Source organism: Monodelphis domestica, chromosome 5, assembly GCF_027887165.1.
Source record: "Monodelphis domestica isolate mMonDom1 chromosome 5, mMonDom1.pri, whole genome shotgun sequence".
Lineage (NCBI taxonomy): Eukaryota > Metazoa > Chordata > Mammalia > Didelphimorphia > Didelphidae > Monodelphis > Monodelphis domestica.
The window spans coordinates 259,811,508-259,837,127 of NC_077231.1; the positions used below are offsets into that span (position 1 = coordinate 259,811,508).

The 25,620-nt window shown below is 36.0% G+C and overlaps 1 protein-coding gene across 1 annotated transcript in view; it reads right to left on the reverse strand.

Moving 5' to 3' along the window:
* GPR158 (G protein-coupled receptor 158) overlaps window positions 1-25,620 on the reverse strand; it is a 457,745-nt gene that overhangs the window by 153,140 nt on the left and 278,985 nt on the right. Inside the window, exon 5 of the mRNA XM_007504849.2 lies at window positions 24,674-24,742. Coding sequence (XP_007504911.1) covers window positions 24,674-24,742 — 69 coding nt within the window. The remainder of the gene's footprint in view (window positions 1-24,673; window positions 24,743-25,620) is intronic.

The following is a 25,620-nucleotide window of genomic DNA, read 5'->3' on the forward strand; positions in this document are numbered from 1 at the left end:
ATTTTAAGCATCATACTAGAAAAAGTTTCCCATTGTTGAACCATGTTCACTGTCTAATTTAGCTTTTCTCTACTATTTTTTCATATCTATGTATATTTATATGCATACACTCAACTGGTTACCAAAAATGTGTGAAATTAAATGTAGGACAAACAAATGCCATCAGTCTTCCATCTGTTAATTTCCTCCCTGTTTAGTTAGGTCTAACTGATTGACTTTAGTTCAATGTCATCTTTCACCTCCTATTTGGAATAGACTGACTATACCAAATTATTAGGGGAAGGGGATATGTTAGAGTAATTGTCTATATGTCAAATAAAACATTTATTAACATCAGAATAGTATTCCACTGTGCAGTCAATGAGAATGCATGAGTCAAATATAAGAAAATTTATGTTAATTTTTCATTAGATCAAGAGTGTGTCTTTCAGCTGATGTCACCCCAAAAGGGGGGATCAAAGAGTAGGTCCATCAGGTTAAAGAGTTTGAAACAGAGAAATGTAAAGTTGCAATGGAAGACTATGCTATGAATACCATTTATGCAGAGGTCAACATCAAGGATAAAGGCCAGATGTTATTGAGCCATAATAATACCTGGAAAGACTGAAGTGGAAAAGAAAGTTTCCCCAACAAAGTTAAAACAGGTACAAAATTTCTGGCCAGAGTGATATGCAATGACAGAAAGAGTCAGAGGGACTAGCAGTAGCAAAAAATTGGAAAATGAGGGGGTGTCCATCAATTGGGAAATAACTGAACAAATTGTGGTATATGTTGGTGATGGAATACTATTGTGCTGAAAGGGATAATAAAGTGGAGGAATTCCATGGCGACTGGAACAACCTCCAGGAATTCATGCAGAATGAGAGGAGCAGAACCAGGAGAACATTGTACACAGAGACTGATATACTGTGGCACAATTGAATGTAATGGACTTCTCTACTAGCAGCAATGCCATGATCCAGAACAATTTGAAGGGACCTATGAGAAAAACCACTATCCACATCCAGAGAAAGAGCTGTGGGAGTAGAAATAGAGAAGAAAAACAAATGCTTGATCACATGGTTTAATGGGGATGTGATTGGGGTTTTGGCATTAAAAGATGATTCTATTGATCTTTTGATCTTTGGAATAATATGGAAATAGGTTTTGAACAATGATACGTATATATAACCCAGTGGAATTGCTTGTCAGCTCCAGGAGGGAAGAAGCAAGAGGGGTGGGAAAAATCATGAATCATGGAAAAATATTCTAAATTAATAAATAAAGTTTTTAAAACTAGATTAACAGACATTGAAATCAAACTACTAGAAATGTCTATCAAAAATAGTCACCTATGTATAAGCAGAGAGTAATCTATAAAGATTACTAGAAAGAATATTACATTTAGTATCTGAGACCTTGGTTCAAATGTCAATTATATCACCTTATATTCTATCAGACTGGATAAGCAATGTAATAACTCCACTGTAACTTGATTTCTTCATCTTCAAAATGAGAAGGTGGGATTAGATAGTCTTTAATATTAATTCCTACTCTAAATTCTATGATCCTGGTATGCTGGATAAAGTTATATCACACCAGGATTCAGAAATAATGTTTACCATCAGAGATAAAAAGTTTGTATTGCATCTTCCCTTTACTTGTGAAAATGCCCATTTGCTAAATCCCTTTTTTATACTCAAATAACCGCATAATCCATTGGCAACACATGAATTTGTGTTGTGCACTGAGTTTAGAGAAAGAAATATACTATACCCAATATTAAGAGGAACTCAAGAAGAGTCTATTGTACAGATACACGTACTAAATATAAAATTTATATGACAGAAAGAGAAAGAATAGGGGAGGATATTTCCTTTTTTATCTTTATATTTCCACTGACTAGCATCATATCTAGCATATGATTATGTCTGTCTGATCAATGTAGAGAATCAATGAGAAACTGTCCTCCACAAATCTGTATTTTCTACATTGTATCCTTTAGGTGTTAACTTGGGCACTGGGAGGAACCATGGGGGAAGGGGAGCAACTAGGTGGTTCATTGGATTGAGAGCCAAGTCTAGAGATGGGAGGTCCTAGATTCGAATCTGAACTTGGACACTCCCTGCCTATGTGACCCTAATTACTTATCCTCCTAGCCCTTATGCTCTTCTGCTTTGGAACCAATACGCAGTATTGGTTCTAAGATAGAAGGTATGGGTTAAAAGAGAGTGTGTTAATTTGGACACTTAAGGTTTAAATAACTTGTCAAAAGTCACATAATTTCTTATAAGTCTGTATTAGAATTCAGATTTCCCTGTTTCTGAGCTGTCTCTGTCTCTCTCTTTCTCTCTCTCTCTCTCTCTCTCTCTCTCTCTCTCTCTGTCTCTCTCTCTCTCTCTCTGTCTCTCTGACTGTCTGTCTCTCTCTCTCCCTTCAACCCCTCTCTCATATTTATCCAAGTTCATGACTTTATCTTTCACCAAGAAATAAATTGGCCCAGCAGCAGCAATTGCATTTATACATGCAAAAAATCCTGGATCCTTGCACACTCCCCTTGGGGATAAAGACTAATAGATACTAAGCATAAGAGTGATTGAAGCTGCATTTCAGTTTGCATCAGGGAATCTGACTCTAGGAACAATTTGGAAAGTTGAAAGCAAAATCATGAAAATTTATTTTATATTCAAACTTTCAGAATACTAAACTCGAATCTTTAAAATGGTATCTAAGCATGAGTAGGTGTGGTCTGTATGTTTTTACCTCTCCTTGACCATTGAAAATCAAAATAGACTGAAGCATCTTCTCTAGCACTGTGGAGTCAGAACTGAGTGATGTACTAGCATAGCATTTGCTTTCACATACACATATGTGTGACTTCCCACATGTGAAGGCAAATTTATTTTTAATTAAATGTTTTTTCAAAATAATAGCAAATTCAATAAAACTAAGTAAACTTGTTTTCTAGCAATTAATAAAAACAATGAGCATGTTAATAATAATTATTATAACTTAGCATTTATATGACATAGATTTGTAAAATGCATTGAACCTCTTATCTCATTTGATCCTTATATGACCCTGGAAGATGGGTACTATTGTTATCATGCTAACAATGAGGAAACTGAGGCAGATACAGTTTTGGTCATTTGGTAAGACTCACAGAACCAGAAAGTATCTAATCTTACAACTGTTGGGGTTTATTGATCCTGAACCTCACATTTTGCTTTATTTATAGTTTACATGTATTTCAGGCAGGTAAGTGATTCAGGAGACAGAATGCCAAATGTGGATTCAAGAAATCCTAAATTCAAAACACATGCTATCTCTGTGACCTTGGGAAAGTCTCTTAATTGCTGTCTGTCTCAGTTTCCCATCTGTAAAAAGGAGATAGAAATAGCACCTATCTTTCAGGATTGTTATGAGGCTAAAATGAGATAATGAAGAATTTTTTGAGTTAACATTTATTTTTATTTTATATACACATATGCATATGTGTATATAACAGTAATAGAATATTATATATTATATAACATATAACAGTATAACATATAACAGTATATATAACATATGTTACATGTTATATATATAACATATATATTCTATAATATATAACAGTAATAGAATACATATATGATTTGTTACAAAAGTGTAATATAATAAATAAGCTTGTCCAAGAGAAAACATTATCATATTAACTATGTCCAAAATTGTGTGTCTCATTCTTTCCCCCATCTTCCCTCCCATCTCTCCATTTTCCCCAAGAAGGCAGGTAATATAACTTGTGCATATATTATCAGATAATATACATTTCCCCGTTCATCATTTTGTGAAAGAAGATATATTGTGTATTCTAGAGAAAAGATCATGGAGAAAATAAAGTAAAGAACAGTATGGTTCAACCTGCATTTGGAATCAATCTGTTCCTTCTGAGGTGGTGGAGAGCCTTTCTTCACTGAGTCCCTTGGAGTCATCCTAGATCCTTGTTTGTTGATAATAATAAAGTCATCCTCTGTTGGTCATCATACATAATGATTCTTACTGTATCCAACAATCTCATGGTTCTGCTCACTTCACTTTGCATCATTTCATATAAGTCTTTCCAGGTTTTCTCCCATCATCTTGCCTGACACATCTTACGGCACAATAGTATTTCATTACACCCATATACCACATGTGACTATACACATATCATATATAAGAAAGCAGTTTGCAAAGTATTTAACAAACCTTAAAGCACTATATGAATTCCTAGTTATTGCCATTTTTGTCATTTTTATGATGATTTTGCACACGTATATGGTTTCTGCTAAAGCTCAATGAGAGAGCAGAGATTTTGTAAGCCATACAAAGCAGAGTATCTGGTACTTTTCTTTTTTTAACATTAAAACCAAAAACCATTTTACCTTGATACTGTTTATCCCTTCTGTGGCTAAATTATTTTTATGACCATTGTCTTCCCTAGGGTGAGAGCTCCTTAAAACATGGCATGTTTCGTTTTTCTTTAATTTGGTGGAGTTTTTTGGAATTGAGTTTTTATTTCATGAATATAACTTTAAATGCAATGCATTCAGGCTTGTGGAAAGAAAGGAGAAATAATAAATAAAGAGAATTGCAGAGACTGAGAGAAGAAGGATTGTAGGGTATGAAAACAGATGGAAGCAGAGGTGAGGAGGGGGACTCTCCCCAGATACATAGGAATACTTTGTAGTTCCACAGTCAGCAATGGGGATCTTTTCCTGTTTTTGACACTTTGTCATGGCTGGAGCCAGAGCACTCTACAATTTCCACAATGTTCATGCCTTCTTTCACTTGGCCAAAAGTCACATACTTGCAATCCAACTAATCAGTCTTAGCAGTATGCTTGAAAAAAGAACAGAGCCATTTGTGTTGGGTGCAGCATTTGCCATGGACAAGATGCCAGGACCAGTATGCTTCAGGATTAAGCACACATTTCTCCCCATAGTTGGAATTGCCACCAGGTCTATTATGGTCTATGAAGTCTTTAGCCTGGCCCATGGCTTTGGAAATAATTTTATGAAGGCAAAATCCCTTGTAATTAAGTCTTCTCTCTTCAATACTCAAAGCACAGAAGATTTCTACATTCTTTAGAAGCTTGTCTGCATGTAGCTGGCAGGTAATAGAGCCAGGGGGTGCTTATCAATAGGAATGTCAAAGTACACAATGAACATAGCTACAGGGGGCTAGACTGGTAGAAGTAGCAATCAGGCACTGGCAGGCCAGATATACCTGAAAGATCCAAAGAAGTGCCAGACTCCTGGGGCTTAGCATAGAGTTCTCATACCATAAAAGCTTAATGAATGCTGCTTTTCATCCATCCATTCACTCACTCATTCATTCATTCATGGAAATGCCCCTTATCAGTATAGACAGACATCTGTTCTTCACTTTAATAGTCTTAGAGATTTGCATGGAGCTTTGAAAAGTTAAGTGACTTACCCAGGAGCACACAACTATTTTTTTTTCAGTTTAATAAATGTTTATTGAATGAGTGAAGGGAAAAAAATGAGGGTCTCTAATTTTCAAAGAGGCAAATATTAGTTTATTTGGGCATATTTTATGGAGTTTTGCTTTTATAAGATTATTCACTTACAAAAACAAATCATCTGGAAATATGCCTTTTGTGATAATACATGTATAACCCTGTAGGATAAGATAGACTTTAAGATCCCAATGGGTCTAGATGTTCTTCCCTCTCAGAATTGATTTCACTGAGAGTAATATTCAGGTATCACCTATTAGCACTCTCTTCTTCTCCCTCTTATAAGAGTATTCTTCCTCTCCCCTTCCCATATGTGTCTTTGTGTGATAAAAATTATTCTATTTATTTTATTTCTTAAAGTATCTCTTAGTACCATCGATCCCCCCTCACCCTTTCCCCCCTTATCATTTTATAGCCTTTAATGCCCCAATCTTTTCTTATGAATGATTCTTCTATTTAGTATAATAATGAAAACATTTTTGAGAGTTACACATAACATTTCCCCCATATATTAATATATATAATTTGGTCTAATTGTAGCCCTTAAGAAAGAGAGTTTGAATAAAAAATTTTTTTAAAGAGAAAAAAAGAGAAGCATTTTTCTCCTTTTCCCTTTCTTTAATAATTACCTTTTCATGTTTCTCTTGATCTTTGTGTTTAGATGTCAAACTTTCCACTTCGTTCTGGTCTTTTACTTAAAAATACTTGGAAATCTTCTATTTTGTTGAATGCCCATACTTTCCCCTGGAAGTATATAGTCAGTTTTGATGGATAGGTGATTCTTGGTTGAAGACCCAGTTCTCTTGCCTTTCTGAATATCATGTTCCAGGCCTTGAGGTCCTTCAGTATGGAAGCAGCCAGGCCTTGTGTGGTCCTGATTGGTGCACCTATGTATCTGAATTGTTTCTTTTTGGCTTCTTGCAGGATTCTCTCATTAGCTTGAAAGCTCTGGAATTTGACAATTACATTTCTGGGAGTTGTTTTTTGGGGGTTTAGTGCAGAGGGTGTTCTATGAACTTTTTCAATGTTGATTTTGCCCCCTTGTTCAAGAATTTCAGGGCAGTTTTCTTGGATGATTCCTTGTAGTATGGTGTCAAGGTTCCTGTTTATTTCTGGCTTTTCAGATAGACAATGATTCTCAAATTGTCTCTCCTTCTTCTGTTTTCCTGCTCTGTCACCTTGTCAGTGAGATATTTTATGCTTTCTTCTATTGTATCAGTCTTTTGACTTTGCTTTAATAATTTTTGCTGTTTTGAAAGATCATTGGTTTCCAGTTGCTCAATTCTGTTCCTTAAGACCTGGTTTTCTGCTTTAATCTTTTGGCATTCAGCAGTACTTTTTTGGTTCTCTAAAATAATTTGTTGATTTTCTTTTTGAACCATTTCCCACTTCTCTTTCCAGAGGGCTTATATCTTTCTGATGATGAGTTCCATTTGAGACTCTTCCTGGACTTGTGGACAATTTTCGGTTTTGGGGGGGGGTTATTTTTTGGGTTATGCCTTTGTTTGAGTTTTGTCCAGTATTTCCTCTGAAGCCTGGGTTTTTCCTCCGTAAAAATTTTTGAGGGTGACAGCTTTCTTTTTTGATTTCTTAGAGGGCTTTTGAGGCTCCTGTGCACAGTTAGCCATTTTTTCTGGATGTTCTCAGTTCCCTTTTTAGTCAGAAACCTGAGTCAGCTGGGCAAATTCTTTGTGTATGGAATTAAGGAGCAGATGCAGGCTCTCTATTCTCCACAGTCCTTTGCAGCTTTTCTCGGTGCCTCCCTCCAGGGGTCGCGCAGTGTCTGTGCTCTCTTGCCCTCCTGGTTTTCCGGGTTAGCTGCTTTTGGGGGTGGGTCCCCTGTGGTCCTAGTCAGTTCCCAAGGACCCCTAAACACCCCCTGTTCATTCCAGAGGCACTCCTGGCTCACTCCCTGGCTGCGGCAGGTGCGCTGGCTCTGAGAACCTGAGATCTGCACTCTCACGTGTTGGCATTTTCTGCCTAGCTGCCTTTGGGGAAGGGGAGTGGGCCCTGCTGTCCTAGTCAGCTCCCAAGGGCACAGATGTGTCCTCTCCTCATTTCAGAGGCACCCCTTGCTCTTTTGTCTTGGCATGCACTGGCCCTGGCTCTGTCCCTGTAGGTGTGGGTTGGGGAGCTGGGTTGTCTCACGTTTGGGTGGAAGCCCTTTCACCCTCTTATAGACTGGTAAAGCCCCGATCCCATGCACCTTCAATGCTGCACCCCACTTTACAGCTCCTCCGCTCCTCTGAAAATGATTCTTAAGGTCTTTTGGGGTAGTCCTTGTTGGTGTATGTTGGGAAGAGTGAGTAAACCACATTTAGCTGGCCACCATGCTTACCCAGAAGTCCCACACAATTATTATATATCATAAACAGGTCTTGAACCCTAGACTTCCTCATTTTGGCACTATGTCTCTGCTCAGTTTAATAATAACACCTACCTCCCAGGATTTTTATGAGGATAAAATGTCTCTTGTGGCACAGAGGAGGAGCTTAATAAATATTTGTTGCTTGACTGATCTAGTACAAGGCTCCCAAACAAGGGCATCACTCCCATTAGTGTGTCTTCCTATATGAAAAATAAAAATATTACCACAATGGTTCCTTAATAATATTTTAGCATTTAGGCCTTTTTAGCTGTTAGGATAGTTTTACCTTTTTTGTGTATGTTATGGATCCCTTTGGCTTTCTGGTGAAAGCTGTAGACCCCTTCTCAGAATAGTCTCAAAAGCACAAAATAAAACACACAGGATTATAAAGGAAATCAATTCTATTGAAGTGCAGTAATCAAAACATTCAAGACAAAGTTCACAACCCAGGTTAAGAGCCCCTGGATGAATATGCAAAAATGGCAGTGGACCATCAGTGCTAGTAAGCAATATGATGCATTCTTTCTTCCACATTTTGATCACTACAGTTGATGAGCAGAGCTTTATACTCCAACCATATATAAAGAATGAACAAACTTTGCAAATATCAGTTTTAGGGACTGAGTTAAAATGTTAACTGTCTTCCCCCATTTGAAATGGTGCACTTTAACACAGGGCTAAAGGAGAGAGACTGGAAGAAAAACAGAGAGGGAGAGAGAAACAGATGGACAGACAGAGACAGAGGGAGATAAGGAGGGAGGGAGAGGGAAAACGATGCATAGGAATAACTTGGGTTTACATAACTTCACACAAACAGGAGAAGAGTCTGCATATTTATTGTTGGCTTAGGAGACTTGACAATAAGCAATTATATAAGGAATGTACCTCTATTCAAATAATGGGTAAAAATGTGGGTACAATATTCCTGATATCCTCAGCATTGGACAAATCACAGGATATATAATTGCCACTTTTCTTCACAATGATTCATATTGTGGGAAGGTGTTCATTCCCAACAACAATTCATACACAGTAGAAGGTGAACTAAAATGAATAGCTTTGTGCTGGCACACTCTTCATTGATGTGATTATTTGATGCATTCTGGGAAAGCCTTTGTTCCTTTTCCCAAAAATTCATTTTGACCCTTCTAATCTTGGCTTCGGGTTCAAATGCTTTTCTTCTGATCATTTTTGCAGCTGGCTCTAGATCTGTTTTTAGCTCTATACAAATATTGTTTCTTTATCTTTCTCCTTTTTTGCTCATTTTGTTGACAAAGAATGTATCCATTTTTTTCAAAATGTAGTCCATTAGAGACAGTACATTATGTAGCCCTCAGGACTTAACATATGATTTGTCTTGTCAAAACAGTGTCATCTTATTTCCCCTTCAGAATACTTGCAATCACTTCTATATACTCCAAATCCTCAGTGGGATCTTCACAGTAGCTTTGTGCTGGGAACTATTTCCCTGAAATGTGACAGGACCCTGAACTTGCCTTTTTACACTAACACTTATGACTATTTGCATATTCTTACACGACTCTCAAACATTTCTTTCTGGTTGCCTTGATATTTTAATTCCCGCCCTAAGAAGTATGGACATATTCACTCCCCAAAGTCTTGGAAGTCTCCTCTAGACTACTCTCTCTTACTGTGGCTTCTTTGGCACTCCTTCCTTCTGCTTATTTTATAATCTGTCTGACTTATCCTAAATGCTACCTTTTGTAGGGTTGTTATACCTCTCCATCCCCTAAGGATGACTGTCCACTCAGTTCTGTTCCTAACCCAAAAACCAATCAATCCCAACCCAACACTCATGTTCTGTTCTCTTTTGTTTTGTTTTTCTGGACTACAATGCCAGGACAGCATTTGGTACAAAGCAGTGTTGTCTAACATTTTTATCATGATGCACCCTTATCAATAAAAGGTTTTTGAACATGTACCCCTGATACATATATATATTTAGTCATGTCATATGCATGTAGTGTCATGCTAGTTATTCTATATAGTATAAAGCTTACCCCAAATTAAAAATTAGAAAAGGGTATCATAAAGCTTAAGAACCCCTGAATGATTAAGCAAAGATAACAGTGGTTCATCAGTGTTACCAAGTAGTCTTATACAATGTTTTTTCCTCATTTTTCTCATGACAATTATCTTTCTTTGTTATCATCCTTAGTACCCTGAATATAATAGAAATTGTGGACCTTTTTCCCAAACTGGTAGAAAATTTACCTCCATTCTTAGGTACCTCTTTTTCTGAATAAAAAAATTTAAAGACAAAACAAAATGCAAAGGATTAAAAAGAAAAGCAAGTATGCTGAACTGTAGATAGGCAAATTAAAAAAAAATATTTTGAGATCTCAGATAAGAATACCTGGACCAAATTATTTCTTAGTTCCCTTCTAGTTCCATATAGTTTGACGCAATGACTTGCTTGCTATGTAACTGTGAGGAAGTCATTAAATTCCCCAAACTTTATCTGTAAAATGTGAGTAATAATGGCTTTATTGCTGGCTGCATAAGCCTGTCCTGGGAATCAAATTAAGAACAAAGTATAAAGAAGCTTTTGTTTAAAGTTAAGCTATATACAAATATAAATATTAATTTTGTATTTGGGGTACTTTTTATCTTTTGGGAAAAATAGGTATGAATTAAGAACTTATTTATTTTAGTCTCAAATGTAAAATTCCTCCCCATCTCCTTAGATAGTCAATTTAGTCATTTGTTTATTATGTATTTGACACTATTGACAGAAAAACAGAAAGTTGGCCAATATTACAATCTTGCTAATATCAAATGAGTTCACTTAGAAGAGGAAGGAAATAGTTTTGATATCTTGTCTTTCAAAGGTACTTACCAGCTTTGAAATCCATATCTGAATCTTACTCTGAAAGAACATTTATCTGTGTTTTGCTTTTCCAAGGAATTCCTAGGAAGAGTGGGAGATATAGCTGCAATATAACATCTCATATCTTCCCCTCATTTTCCCTAATTTTCTAGTCAGTCCCTTTATTTTTTCATGACAGATTCAAAATGGAACTCCATAAAGTTAAAAATCTTTCTATATTGCACTTAAAAGTAATATAGCATGATTTCAATTATTTATTCCTTTAGATTATACTAAATCTCTCAACTTAATAACAAAATCAAATAAATTATTAGGTGACAACATTTTGGGTCTTGTGGTCATTTAATCTGAATTTCTACTTGGAAATTAATTTTTAAAAATATCAGTAGTTTTACTATTTCCTTTGGGTTTGTACTTGGTCTGAGATCCTTAGCTATATGACACTTAAAATCTATTATTATTCTTGGGAAATGAAGTGGCTTCTTTAGAGGTCTTGGAGGGAAGAGGAAAAAGAAGGAAAAGCCTGTGTCAATTCAGGGGGCTCACACTTTTATTCCAGCATTTACAGTATTGGATATGTTTCCACCCACTAGAGAATTTGAATAATCATATTTAATCCAAAAGTGAAATTGTAAATGTTAGTGCAATTACCAAGAGGTAGAATAAATTGGGAGAAAAAACTTTTAAAAGGATAGGGGACTTCAAAAACAAACTAAAGAGTATTGATAATTAGCACAGATACTTATAAAGTTGTGAGAATCAAAGGGAATAATATGGCATTGTTCTGGTTTCTCTCCAAAACTAAATCTAATTTGTAAAAAATAAAAATAAAAAAATTCACAGACATTTCTATTGTTTGTCCCATGACTATTTTATACTACTTAGCTTGCCCCAAATACAAAATTTCTAGTTACAGTGAAGGATATTAGACAAAGAACCTTGTCTAGTTATACCTTTTGTTTTCCTAAAAACTCTTACCTTTGTGAAGATTAAAACTGTAACCCCTGCCCATTTTTAGATCTAATCACCAAAAGTGTTAATATCCCACTTAATCATTAAGTGGGAGGTCTGTGACTCACCTGTGCTATAGTGGGTGATGAATAAGAATTAAACTAACTGCCTCTGGGTAGTCCTAAAGCAAAGCTTCAACTGTGATTGGTAGATATTAGGGGAAGACACAGGAAGCTATGCAAAAGAAGCGTCTTTCAAAGGAGCTGTCACTTCCTGTGAGGGACAATTCTTCATTCTTTGGAGTGGAGGCTGGACTTTAGACTATGTTCCTCATGAGACTCTTCTAAAATCTCTTCCTTTGAACTGACACATGGTGAATGAATAGCTGACTCTTAACTGCGGGATTTTCTGAAAAAACTAACCTTACAAGAGATTTACCTCTTGAGAGAGACTTCCTCAGGTCCTTGGCTTTGCTGAGGCCTCTCCAGCTAATGATTAACTCTCCCTGCCCAGATTGAGCCAGGGGCATGAGGAAATTACTTAGTGCTTAAGCTAGGTATTTTAACCTATCCTTTCTCTGATTTTCTCACTTCACTCTTTCTACATTTCATAAAAAAATTGTAAATAAATCTCTTTGGAATAAATTAAATTCCTGGTGACAACACTTAAATAATCCAGTTCAACCCTTTTAAAATTAATCTCTTTTCCCCCTTACACCTTCCATCTTAGAATCAATATTATGTATTGGTTCCAAGACAGAAGAGTGGTAAGAGCTAGGCAGTGGAGGTTAAGTAACTTGCCCAGGGTCACAGCTAGGAAGTGTCTGAGGCCAGATTTGAACCCAGGACCTCCCATCTCTAGACCTGGTTCTCAATTCATTAAGCCACCTAACTGCTCCCCTTGCCTAGTTATTCTTAAACAAATAATAGGACAATATGCATGGGGCTGTCTCCCCTCCTCTTAAAAAAATCTAATAATTTGCTAAAATTAATGACAATTATCATTTACATAAAGCCTTAACATATTGAAAGTTCTTTGCATATATTACCTAATTTGATCTTTACAGCAACTCTTTGAAGCTAGTATTCTTTAGCTAGGGAACCTAAGATTGATAAAAAGTAGAACAATTTCTTTTCAACATATTTTTTCTTCTTTGCCTCACTTTCTTCTACTTTTCTCATGTTTTTATCCCAGGACTACACTATTGCCATTCAAGATTTTCTTCTTAAACCCTTACCTTCCATATTAGAATCAATACTGGGTATTAGTTCTAAGGCAGAAGAGTCATAAGGGCTAGGCAATGGGGGTTAAGTAACTTGTAAAGGGTCACATAGCTATGAAGTGTCAGAGGTCAGATTTGAACCCAGCACCTCTCATCTCTTGCCCTGGCTCTTAATTCACTGAGCTACCTATCTGTTCTCACCATTCAAGATCTTTATGAACATTTCTGCAACCTAGTTCTCCCTGTTTAGAGGGGTAACTACTCATTACATAAGAAAAACACTTCATTTCAAAAGAAGTCTTTTGAGAACAATGTTCTTCAATGAGAGAAAGACTTATGTCCTAGATTTGATATAAAAGCATAATGGTCAACAAAGGTGACCTTGAATTCCAAAGCTTAAAATAAAGGATACTAGCCTCACAATCTATAATTAATAATAATATAATCTATAACATAATAGATCTTTCTGATGTGTGAAAATAACAATAGGTTCATAAACAAATTAGAAGGAAGCTCAGAGGTCCTACAGTCCAACTCCTTCATTTTACTAAAAAGTAAACAGAGGCTCAAAGAAATTAGTGATTAGCTCTGGGTTTATGTAGAAAGGACCAAGAGCAAGATGTGAGCCCAGATCTCTTGACCTCAACAACAGGGCTTTTGTCAACTGTGCTTGAAGTACATTGGGGCCAAGAACTTGATGTCCCCTTTCAATATGGAGAGAGACCCAATGACTTTCTCTTTTCAGATCAGTCTCATCCTCATGCAGAGACTAGGGCTATCTTTGTAGCTAAGAAGTTGCCCTAAGTTTTGTCCCATTGGACCTAAACTAGGCATTTGGTATTCATCAGTTGCTTAGAAACACAATTGAGTTTAGAACAACTGTTTAGCATTTAGTTAGTGGGAATGATTAGTTAAAATAAGAAGCTACCAGATGTCTCCCTTCCCAACTCTTCCTTGAGTGACATTCTAGAGAGGCTCCTGCCCTACCTCACCTTCCCTTCTTCCTGTGTTCCCTTCACCAAGCAGCTTCTGAAGCAATGGCCACCTAGTGTTGTGGTATCTCTAGCGATGGATGATGGGTTCCCTGGATTTTCCTCTCACAAGGTGGTGTCCCAATTATCACTCTATCCTTCCAAATTTGTCCTTTGAATATGTGACAGCTGGTGAGCAGGAGGAAGAGTTCTTCATCTGGAGTCAGTAATACTTGAGTTCAAATACAACCCCAGACATTTACTACTGTGTGACCTAGCCAAAGCACTTAATCTCTGTTCACTTCAGTTTCCTCAAATGTAAAATGAAAATAATAATAGTAACCTACCTTGTAGGGTTGTTGTGAGGATCAAATAAGATATTATATGTAAAAAAAAAACCACTTAGCATCATGCCTACTTTAGTAGACTTTATATAATATTTCTTTTTTCTCTGTCTTAAAAGAAAAAGAAAGAAAAAGTGGTATCAGGGCATATTGGGAGTGTATTTTTGTCTTCCTCTGATTATAATTATATATTTTGGGTAGAAAACTTGGGCAACAGTTATCTCTGATTCTTTTTCAAAATCAATACAGTGAATTAAGGAATTAAATTTTATAAATCTGGGGGGTCAGCTAGGTGGCTCAGGGGATAAAAAGCTAGGTCTAGATACAGCTGGTCCTAGGTTCAAATCTAAACTCAGACACTAGCTACATGACTCTGGGCAAATCACTTAACATCCATTTCTTAGTTCTTCCTTGTTCTTCTGTCTTAGAAATTACTAAGTGTTTTTTTTAAGTCCTCATTTCACATATAAAGAAAAAGGAAAAAATCTTGAGATTAAATAATTTTAATCAATAAAGTATTACTTGAGTTCTTACTATGTACAAAGCACTGTGCTCAAAAGTGTGTACAAAGCTCAAAAAGATCCCCCATTCTGATAGGAGAGAGAACATCTATGGAAGATTTTATCTGTAGATCAGATGAAAAAGTCCCATGCAGAGGATGCAGCGGCAAAGTTGATGCTAATGCTTCTCCTTTAATGTCATTTCAACTAAGTAAAACTTGACTTTGAAGCTGGACCATTTGATCAGAGCCAAGGATTTTGAAAATAAGAACTTTGTTTTCTAGGTATTCAAAATATCTGTCTGTAGCACCTGCAGGAACAGTTGCCAGGCTGTATGTCCATAGGAATTGTTCCCCATGGTGAGAGATAAAGTTACTGCTATTCCCAAGCTCTTGGGGTCTGGATCCTCATCTGTCCCCGTCAAGAGTATTGGGGAAGATGTTGGTGAAGGGGGCAGTAGTGGTTTGATTTGTTCCGCATATGGTGCCTCCTGTCTCTCATCCTCGGATGCCTTGTTGCTTGGGCTTGACTGGCTTGCCTGCCTTCTAATTGTTTAGCATCTGGTGGAAATAGATGGCCCCATCTCTGTAGGAATCGACTTCCTGGATAATGATTGTGAAAGCTCAAGTAGAAGCAGGATCTTTGGTCTATAAGGCTATCGTCACTCCCAAGAATCTTGTCTTTTTTTCAGATTGCTAGTGGTGACTGGTCAGTAGTTGCTGCTTGTGGTGTTGAGGAAAGTAATAAAGTTAATAAGAGTAAAGCCCAAATAGGCATCTAAGCCCTCTGACTGCAAACTTTGCCCTTCAAATACTGCCTCTCCACATGGTCAACATGCAATTTTATGTTACATCTTTTGCCTTTATAAAATAGGTCAGCACAAGAGCTATCAATTTAAATAATGTTTCTCTGTTTTGTATTTTTAAAAATAGTCTTAGTTTGCATTATTTTAAAAATTTTAAGCCATCTGAAATCTTTCAGGGAGTTAGTGGTTCATAAATCTTCCATCACTAAATAAATAGACAAAAAGTAGTGGATAAATGAATAAATAATCAAGAAGTCACAATCCATCCCTGTAACATTCATAATTTATTTTATGTGTCCTTATTTAAAGTTTTAGGTACTAATTTGTTAGTGTCAATTGAAAATAATAATTTGCCTAAATACAAAGTCTTTTTGATCATCAAACAATACTTTTAAAATATGAATCATTGGCTATAGGGGCATGAGATTTTGCACTGTTCATTAAGAAGCTGTGGTTGTATTTAAAATATGTCATTGACACAAGCCTCTTAGTCAAAGACTTCTTACTGTTTTTCATTATTTGTTTTGTTTTGTTCAAAGCCTTAAAGTGCTAATAATCAAGTATGTTTTCAGGAAAGAAATTATTTTTCAAGGAAATCTCCTTCTATGTGTTAAGCATATTGAAATCCACTGCCCTGACTTTTTAACACAGCTAATGAAAGAAATTCTGAGCCAGCCTTTGTCTGATAGCACAGGCTGCTGGGACTCTCCAGTCCTCCCTTCCTAACTGAAGTACCAGGTGCCTTGGGTTGGCTCAAAATTCTGCATAGCACATTTATTCATGAAGACAACATGGTATAATCATAGTTCTCAAAGTGATGTCCAAGGGCCTTTGGAGGTCCCCAAGATCCATTCATGAGGTCGAAACCATTTTTCATAATAATATTAGATTTTTTCATTTCTAACACAGTAAAAAGATTGATGAATATAGCCAATATAAGCAAAATCTCTTTGAGTCCTCAATAACATAAAGGGGTCTTGAGGCCCAAAAAGTTTGAGAACCACTAGAGAGTGGAAAGAAAACTAGACTGGAATTCATGCTATCTGGGGTCTAGTCCCAAAATGCAAATTAGCTCAGTGATGAACCTTGTCAAGTGTTTTGCCCATTTACTCACATTGTCTTCTGGATTTCAGCTTTATCTTTTGTAAAATGGGATGATTGGGCTAGGAGACTTCTAAAATCACTTTGAATATTGACAGGACATAGACTTAAAGCATGCCATATTGGGGAGGAGGTGGGAGTTACTTTTAAACTCAAGCACTTAGCACAAATAAACCAAAGCACTTAACTCAAACATTAAGCCTTGAGTATAGCTGCTATTTTTATTTCTCTCTCTCTCTCTCTCTCTCTGTCTCTCTCTCTCTCCCCTTCTCTCCCTCCCCCTGATGAAGTCTGCATCTAGTTAACATTTATACAGCCATACCCAATACTCTCTAGCCAAAAGTCAACTAAGTAATGAAGGGTAGGGACTGTGATTGATTTGATTATCTGGGTGGAAAATGGTGAATCTGATCAATACAGCAATAGAGGTAATTAGTTTCTGGGCATCTCAACAACCAGAAAATCATTGATTGTACAATTTTCACCCCCAAAATGTTTCTTTACTATCATAGAGACCATTAAAAAAGAATGTTGAAAAATGTGCTTTTCTCTTCTTTTTAAGATATAGCAATAAATTCTCATGAGATAAAGATATTAATTACTTTTTCAGAATTACGTATGAACTTCAAACCAGGCTTTCTTTGAAACTTCCCAAGGAAATATGTTAAGTGCTTTGACTCTATAAGACATAATTATAAGAATGCTAAATTTAGCTAGACTTGTCCTCATCGGCACAAATGGTGATAATCTCTCATTCAGACCTTCCAATGCAAGCATTGTTATAAAATCATAAGCAGTGTTAAATTATTTTTAAAACTAACTTCTTGCATCAGTAAGTAACAATGTGCTAAATAAAAGAATGAATGGCTCACTGAATACTGAATACCACAGAACAGTATATAGCCTCTAAACTTTCCAGAGAACACTATCACTAGGAAACACTTGCCATGAGAACAGTTCCAATTTACTTGGTGATTTTTTAAATATAAATTGTAATTCCCAATATAATTTGCCCAGACAACATTGGTATACGTCATACTAGAATAGACTTAACAAAATAAAGTCTTTCTTAATCTCCTCTCCACTCAATGCTTCCCTACACCAAAGTTCATGGAGACTAAAATGAGATAATGGATGCAAAGTACTTTACAAGACTTAAAGTGCTATATAAATGACAGCCATTATTGTTGTTGTTGTTATGAGTCCCTAAGTAGCAGATCTCCATTCTGATAATGACTTCATTCCTTCTTTTTCAGAACATTCATGAAAAGTTCAAGCAATATGTATAGAGCAACACAGAGGTGTCCTGGCAAGTGTTAAACACACAAAATTAAACTTGAACTTGGCACTGGGATAATCATTCAGGTGAACTCTGAAGAACAATGTTTTGACTTCCACTTTCTTTTGCCTCTCACACTCAGCTCAGAAAAAGGTAGTTATGAAAAGAGCACACAGGTTTAGAGCCTTAGAAATGGTTCTGCGGCAACCAAAGCTGTGAGACTTTGGGCAAATCATTTGTTACTGATTCTCAGTTTGGTCATCACTGAACTAGGGATAGAGGGTGGGCTTGATAATCTCTGAGATCCCTTCTTGCTCCGAAATTTTGTGATTTTCTAGAACCGGAATCAGTAAACTATATGTTGGCCAATTCTCACCCTCAGGTCCAACACCTTCAGCAGCAGGTCAAAATTTGTCCTCAGACCATAGTTTCCTAACTCTTGTGCCAGAATTTATGAAACATTTTGAATTATCCCCCTTCCAAGCGTCTAAGAAAGATTTTAGAATTGTTTCTGCATAATACAGCGGAAAGCATTGGCTCTGATGATAGAGGGTCTGAGTTAAAATCAGACAAGGTTTGTGACCTTAGGCAAATCAATTAATGTTTCTCAGTCTCAGTTTCCTTATCTGTAAAATAAGGCTAATGATAGCACATGCTTCATAGAGTGGTTGCAAGGAACAAATGAAATACAGATATAATGTGCTTTTTTAATACTTAAAGTGCTATATAAATGTAGATTACTATTATTCTAATTCAAAGTCAATAATCATTTGATCAGAACAGAAGGTACTGTGCTAGGAATTGGAGATAGAAAGACAAAAATGAAACAATCACTGTCCTCAAAGAATTTATACTCTATTGAAAGAGACCCTCTGTGCATGTATAGTTAGGTAGGTAGGTAGACAAACAGATTGATGGATGTATGTATGGAAGGATGGATATAGATATACAGACACACACAAAATAAAAAAAAAATAAAATCTCATCCCTGGTAAAGTTGCTGCCTCTTCAGAGGTAGGTCCCAGCCTTTCCACATTAGCAAACATTTGAAATTGCTTGGCAAAAAGAGAAAGATCAATAATCTGGTAATGATTCTGTATTTACTTAGGCATCTTTTCAGAAGAAGGAGCAAGTATTGTGTCTTGTACGTGGTAGGTATTTAATACAATTTTGCTGGTGGCATGATAGAAACTACCTCTTTCAGGCACCTGAAAGTGTTCATCAACCTTATTCTTATATGCTACAATGTCTTATTGCAAAGGATCTATCAAGGACTTGTCCACAGACAGGTCAAAATGCTACCATACTTTTTTAGCTTGGTAGTATCTGACAATGTTTATGTTGCACTAGTACTGTCCACCCACATTTTTGCCATGAAGAAACATTATAGTACTATTTTAACAGATGCTATATATCCATTCTTGATTTAATAACCTTAATGGAACTACTAATATATTATAGCTAGGGTATCAGTGCAGAATTGGAATAGGGAAAGTAAACAGACATTACTAAAAAAATCATTTGAGTGGCATAAGATCATTTAGATGATTTAATTATTTGTCATTTAATTCACTAAACATTTATTTAGCACCTAATATGTGCCAGGCCCTATGCACTGGAGAAATAAAGACTCAAAAGACAGTGCCTACCTTCAAGGAGCTTAAAGTCTAATGGTGAAGGGCAATATGCAAATAAATACACACAGCAAGCTATATAGCAAATAAATATGAAGTAATAAAGGCATTGGAATTAAGAGGGGTTACGGAGAGCTTCGTGCAGAAGGTGAGATTTTATTTGGAACTTAATAGAAGCCAAGGAAGTCTGTAGTCAGAACAGGGGAGAAAAACCATTCCAGACATGAGGAACAACCAAAAAGAATATTTGGAATCAATAATGGAGAGTATTGTTCATGAAATAACCATGATGCCAGTGTCACTGGAACAAAGGTTATGTATTAGGGAATAAGGTGTAAGAAGACTGAAAAGGTAGTTAGGGCTTAGTTATAAAGGGCTTTAAATGACAAATAAAACAATTTGTATTTGGTACTGGAGGCAAGAGGAAGCCAGAAGAGTTTATTGACTAGGGGGTGCGACTTGGTTGGACAATCACTTTAGTGGCTAACTGGAGAATAAATTGGAATGGGGAGAAATGAGGTAGACAGATGAAACCATGAACTAGTAGTAGTCTAGATGTAATATAAAGAGAGCCTAAGCCAGGGAAGTGGCAGTGTCAGAGGAGAGAAGGGACTATATTAAAGAAATGCTACAAAGTTGACATCAATAGTCCTTATAACTGCTTGGATATGGGAAATGAAAAATAGCGAGGCATCCAGGATTATTCCAGATTGTGAGCCTGAGGGATGAGGAGGATGATAGCATCTAGATTAGTGAGCCCAGCTCTTTCCTTTTAAAATGATGAAATTAAGACTAGCAGAGAATGTTTGTAAAGCACTTAGCACAGCACCTGGCACATAGTATGTGTTTGTTCCCCTTCCATAATATCTGGATGGGCAGAGACAAGCAGGTTTACTCTGATAACAGGGTAACCAAGGCTGTTGGATAGTTTGAACTCAAGAATTCTGAGCTGCAGGAAGGCTAAAACGGATCAGACCTTCTCATTAAATGTGACACCAGGACAGTGAGTCCTTGAAAGAGAAGCCCCACCAGATTGCTTTAGATCAGACTAGCTGGCTCAGGTAAAAGATGGAACACATCACAGCTCCTCTGCTAATCAGCAGTTAAGATTGACCTGAGAATGGCTGCTGTACTTTCAGCCTGAGAGGCACAGACTCAATCTCTAAAACTAAAACTAAAAATAAAAATAAAATAAGCAGAGGATCCAAGAGATGAAATGATTACACAAGATGACTCCTGAATTCTGATGAAACACAATACATCTATATCTGTCCATCCCTTACCACTGCCATAAAGTGCCTTAAATCTGTAACAGGAGCGCTCTCCAATGTGCTGGAGACATTTCTCTTATTCTTGTAATCTTATGGTAATATCAAATCAAATAAATCACATAGGCTAATCCAAAAATTAATTTTCACTTTTCTAATTAACTGGCACATGATCTTTTATAGTGTTTAGATTTTAAGTCTCACCTCTGATACATAGCCTATTTTTACCTTGGGGAATTTACTAAACTTCTCTTTCCTCTAAGTGAGCCTCTAAGACTATATGTTGTAGGAAAGGTTCCAACTTGCACACTGAACTTTTCTCATTCAGGAGTTCCCTGTACCAATTAAATCCCAGATGCAGGACCTATCCCTGTCCTACATTTCTCTGATGACCTCCATTACACTTGAGATTACAAAGACAGTATATATTTGGGTTGAGGTTGTTTCATAATAATATAAAAATATTCAGGAATTGGTTGATAGGTACTACTGCCAATCATGCTTATCAACATTCGGAAACAATTTAATAAGTGGTTTATTATATGCTCAGAGGACAGTCTGGTGGCACAAAGAACCAAACGGCCATGAATAACATTTTCAAAAATCTTATATGGGAAAGAGGCAAAATAGATTCAGTTAGAATTTTTACAGAAGGCAAAGAGGAAGGTACAGATTTACACATCAAATAACTGATATTGGAAAGGAAGATCTATATCAGGTAACTTAATAAACTGATCAGGAAATAATTAAACTAAAGCTGATATCTCAACCTTGAAATTTTGCAAACAGAGCAGAAACTGACTAGAAAGTGCTGAGGCTATAATTGATGTCTCAACTTAATTAAATAGGGGTGATAAAGCAGAGGCAAAATTCTCCTATCACTAACTTCCACTAAAGTTTGATGTCTCCACTCAATTTTGCAAGTTCTGTCCTACAGGGTGAACACTGGTCTTAAAAGAATTGCAGCAATACTAAAAATGCCTACTGCAATAAGAATGGCCAGCACCCGCTTGGGGCCTTATTTCTTGTTCTTTGTTCCACTGTTGAGCTTCTATCCTAAATCTATATTCATAGAACCAGTTTCTCATTTCCATTTCAGCCCTGTGGAATTTTGTATTTAGAAGAAATGGCACTGGCAAAGTCTGACCTTTTGATTGATTCTTTAAAAAAACAAACAAACCCTTCTCTTCCATCATAGAATCAATACTGTGTATTGGTTCTAAGGCAGAGGAATGGTAAGGTCTAGGAAATGGGAATCGAATGACTTGCTGAGGGCCACACAGCTGGGAAGTGTCTGAGGCCAGATTTGAACCAGGACTTCCCATTGCTAAGCCTGGCACTCAATCAACTGAACCACCCAGCTACTCCACCCCCTTGTGATTGATTATTGTGCTGATCCTGTCTTGTGGCACAATGCAATAATCTAAATTACAGGTCAGCAAACTCTAGAGATAAAAATTTACATTTTAAAATCTAATAAAATTTCATTTAAAAATTAAATACCATATTTAGCTACTGTACTAAAACAGGTGGAATTTAGTTTGTCAACCCTTGATCTAGGTCTTATCTAGGACTTCACCAAATAGTAAACTTTAAATTTTATCATATTAAAGCAAATAGTTTGGATTCAGACTATTCTTTCAACTATTCACTGAAAGTTCTTATTAGGTGTAGTACTTTGGAAGGACTTTTAAAGAGAAGCAGAAATGTAAGCTATACTCTTATATGGTACCTAAAGGTTTGGACTATATCACTTGGTAGCAACTTAAAGAAGCAGAGAAAATGATCTAATGTATTCAAGAAGAGACAGTAGGTAGGAGATTCAATAAAATATCAATACTTTGAAATATCCTAATGTTCTTGTTGGCAAAATTTGTTTGATAAATATTAAATTACTCTTTATTTTTTATTTCTCTTGGTCACATTAAAAATTACTAAGTCAAAGTGCTGGTCTCATAATTTCTGCAAGCTTTCTTTTTCTTCCTTCACTATGATGTTCTTTCTCTTTTGTAGTCATTGATTTAGCCACCAAGTTCCCAATCCCTACCACATTCTGAAAATGAATCCCATTTTTAAGGATCTGTGATCATTAATATAAATATCAATAATTCTGCAATTTCAAATTCTTTCAAGTGTCTTTATTTTTGTCCTATAAAAGAAGTTTTTTTTTTTTTCTGTTTTCACGGGCTCCAGACTTTGCCCAGGGAAATTTGGAACTTAAGTCAATTTGATTTTCCAGGACCAAAGGATGCATAACTGATTATTGATTTTGTTCTGCAGCAAATCAGATCACAGTTCTCTTTAAATCTGTCTTGTGGGAGCACACTATTTCACTAAAGCATCACTTTCTAAATGGAAACAAATCAGGTAAAATAAAAGCAGAATCCTTTACTATTTAACAGATGCAAGGCACAACAGATGAGCTAGATGACCCTAGACAAGTCCCTTTTTGGGGGGGTTCATATACCTTAGTTTTCTCATCTGTAAAATGAACTGGGGAAGGAAATGGAAAGTCTCTTCAGTTTCTTTACCACAAAAAAATCTCACATGGAGTCATAGTGATACATGACTAAAGCAGCTAAATAATCCTCATGGTCTATAAGTTGACTTTGTAATATACACATTTATATATATTTTTAATTAAAAGAACATATTAAAACCAGAAATGAACTATATATTAACCCAGTTCAGGTTTCACTTAAAAGTGATGTGAGCTGGATTCAGCCTATGTGTCATAGTTTTGAAACCTCTGATCTAGACTATATGCAGTTAGATATCTGTTTTCCCATGTACAGAAAGATAATGCTCTTTGAGACTGGTCGAAATATAGTACCAAAAGCATGGGAACTTTACTGCTTTATAGACATGTACAATCAGGGCAGGAATGCCGGTTAGGTAGGTAGAAGCAATGGAATTTGTTAATTTATCTTTTTTTCTGGCTCAAATTCATTTAAATGGGTATCGGAATGTCTAATCCTGACTGATAGGTGGCTATCTATAATAGAAGAAGTTGATCTCCACCTAGAAAAGGGGTCCAATTGGTTACAACTAAAGACACCAACCTACCCTTATCAAAATAAAGGTCCAGTTACTGTCCAAAAAGAGTGAATGTAATCATAACAGGTATTGGAGAGATGAGCTCAAAATTACTAGCAGGAAGTAGTTCCCAACAAACAACAAAGACTACAAGACCCCATCCACTATGAGATATGTAAACAATGCTCCACTGGGATTATATCACCAACTATCATCATTAGACCAATGAAGAAAGGCCTAAGAATAACATGCCCAATGGAGATGCCATGAAATAACTAGGGCAAAAATCACTTAAGACTAGCAGCTACCACAAGACCATCTGGGACCATGAAGCAAAGTTCCTAGTGGAAATGTTATCCTGAGAAGGAAATAGACCAATGGAGAGAAGTAGTACAATGATCACACAGGAAGACATCAACTGGTCCTACAGTATCCAAAATATGTGCTGCCGCTCTGCACGTTCCACATATGACTCATATGATCTTTTGATGATGGGTTTATTTTTGGGGAACCGAATGCCCAAGATTCATTTGAGAAACATTCTATTAAAACTTTTCTTACTATACCATTTCTGCTTTTAATTAATTATATTCTCAGGATAATCAGAGAAAAAGTTAAGTCATTGCTGTAAGAGCTTGTGAGCAACAGTTTGGAGAATATGTAGACCCAAATGATTCTTTGATTTGGGGTTAGATTTTCTTATGGCATATGATATGAGAAGAACACCCAAAATGCTATGCATGTGTGCAACCATTTTCATATTAAAAACTACCATCTTTCATCATCAACAGTATAGTACTTCATGTTCCTGATGCTAAGTGAAATGACCGAAGGTTACTTTAAAAGAATCATTCGACTCACCGGAAAATATAGCAGCAAAGACCCAAAAAGAATTGTTTCCAACAGGATCAGTCCCGATGCTCTGATGCTCTAAAAAACACAAAGGAAATGAAAGGACTTATTGTGATTTAAGATACAGAAGTATATTTGGGTAGGACTCAAAGTTAATTTCTACCATGTCACTTTTCCACAAAGTAATAATAGCTCACTTATTTTTCAAAAAGTATGATTAACTTTATTTTTTAAACAAAGTTTTAAATAAACAGCATTAAAATATTACATTTATACAATATATGTACAAATAAGTGGTGATGTTTTCAGCAAGCAATGCACTGAAACATTTTAGGGAAAGTTAATGTAGTGTAGTTTCTTCAAAAGAAGAAGAGATTTCACAGGTCAAGTAGCAGAAATAATATAGTGTATTTTTTTCTGATGAAGTCTAATTGCTTAGCTGCTGAGCTAAGATATTTACATAGAAGCTTTTCTTTTTACACCAAGTTCTTGAGTGCTCCTGCTTTGAGTTCTTACATTATTTTTCCAGTAAGTTTTCTAGAAGCCACTGTATATACATCTTTATTCTGCTTTAGTCTTTTCTACTTTAAATCATCTCATACCCATTTCCTAGCCCTTACCACTCTTCTGCCTTGGAATCAATACACAGTATTGATTTCAATATGGAAGGTAAGATTTTAAAAAAATCATCTCATACTGTCCTTTTTTCATAATGTACTTTTTGAGGGGAACCCTAAATTTTCTGAACATAAAATTACTTTAGTCTATAGTTTTTTGAAAAGTACCTTAAAGGGGATATTTTCTTTGATATTTCATAAAGCTATTTTTCATGTAATAATTTTCCCTACTAAAATCATTGTGATAATATACAAAACAACCTGTATATTAAACAAAACTCTGATTAAGATGTGAACAGCTATTTACTGAATCTGGAGTTGAGAAAAGCCAACCTTTTT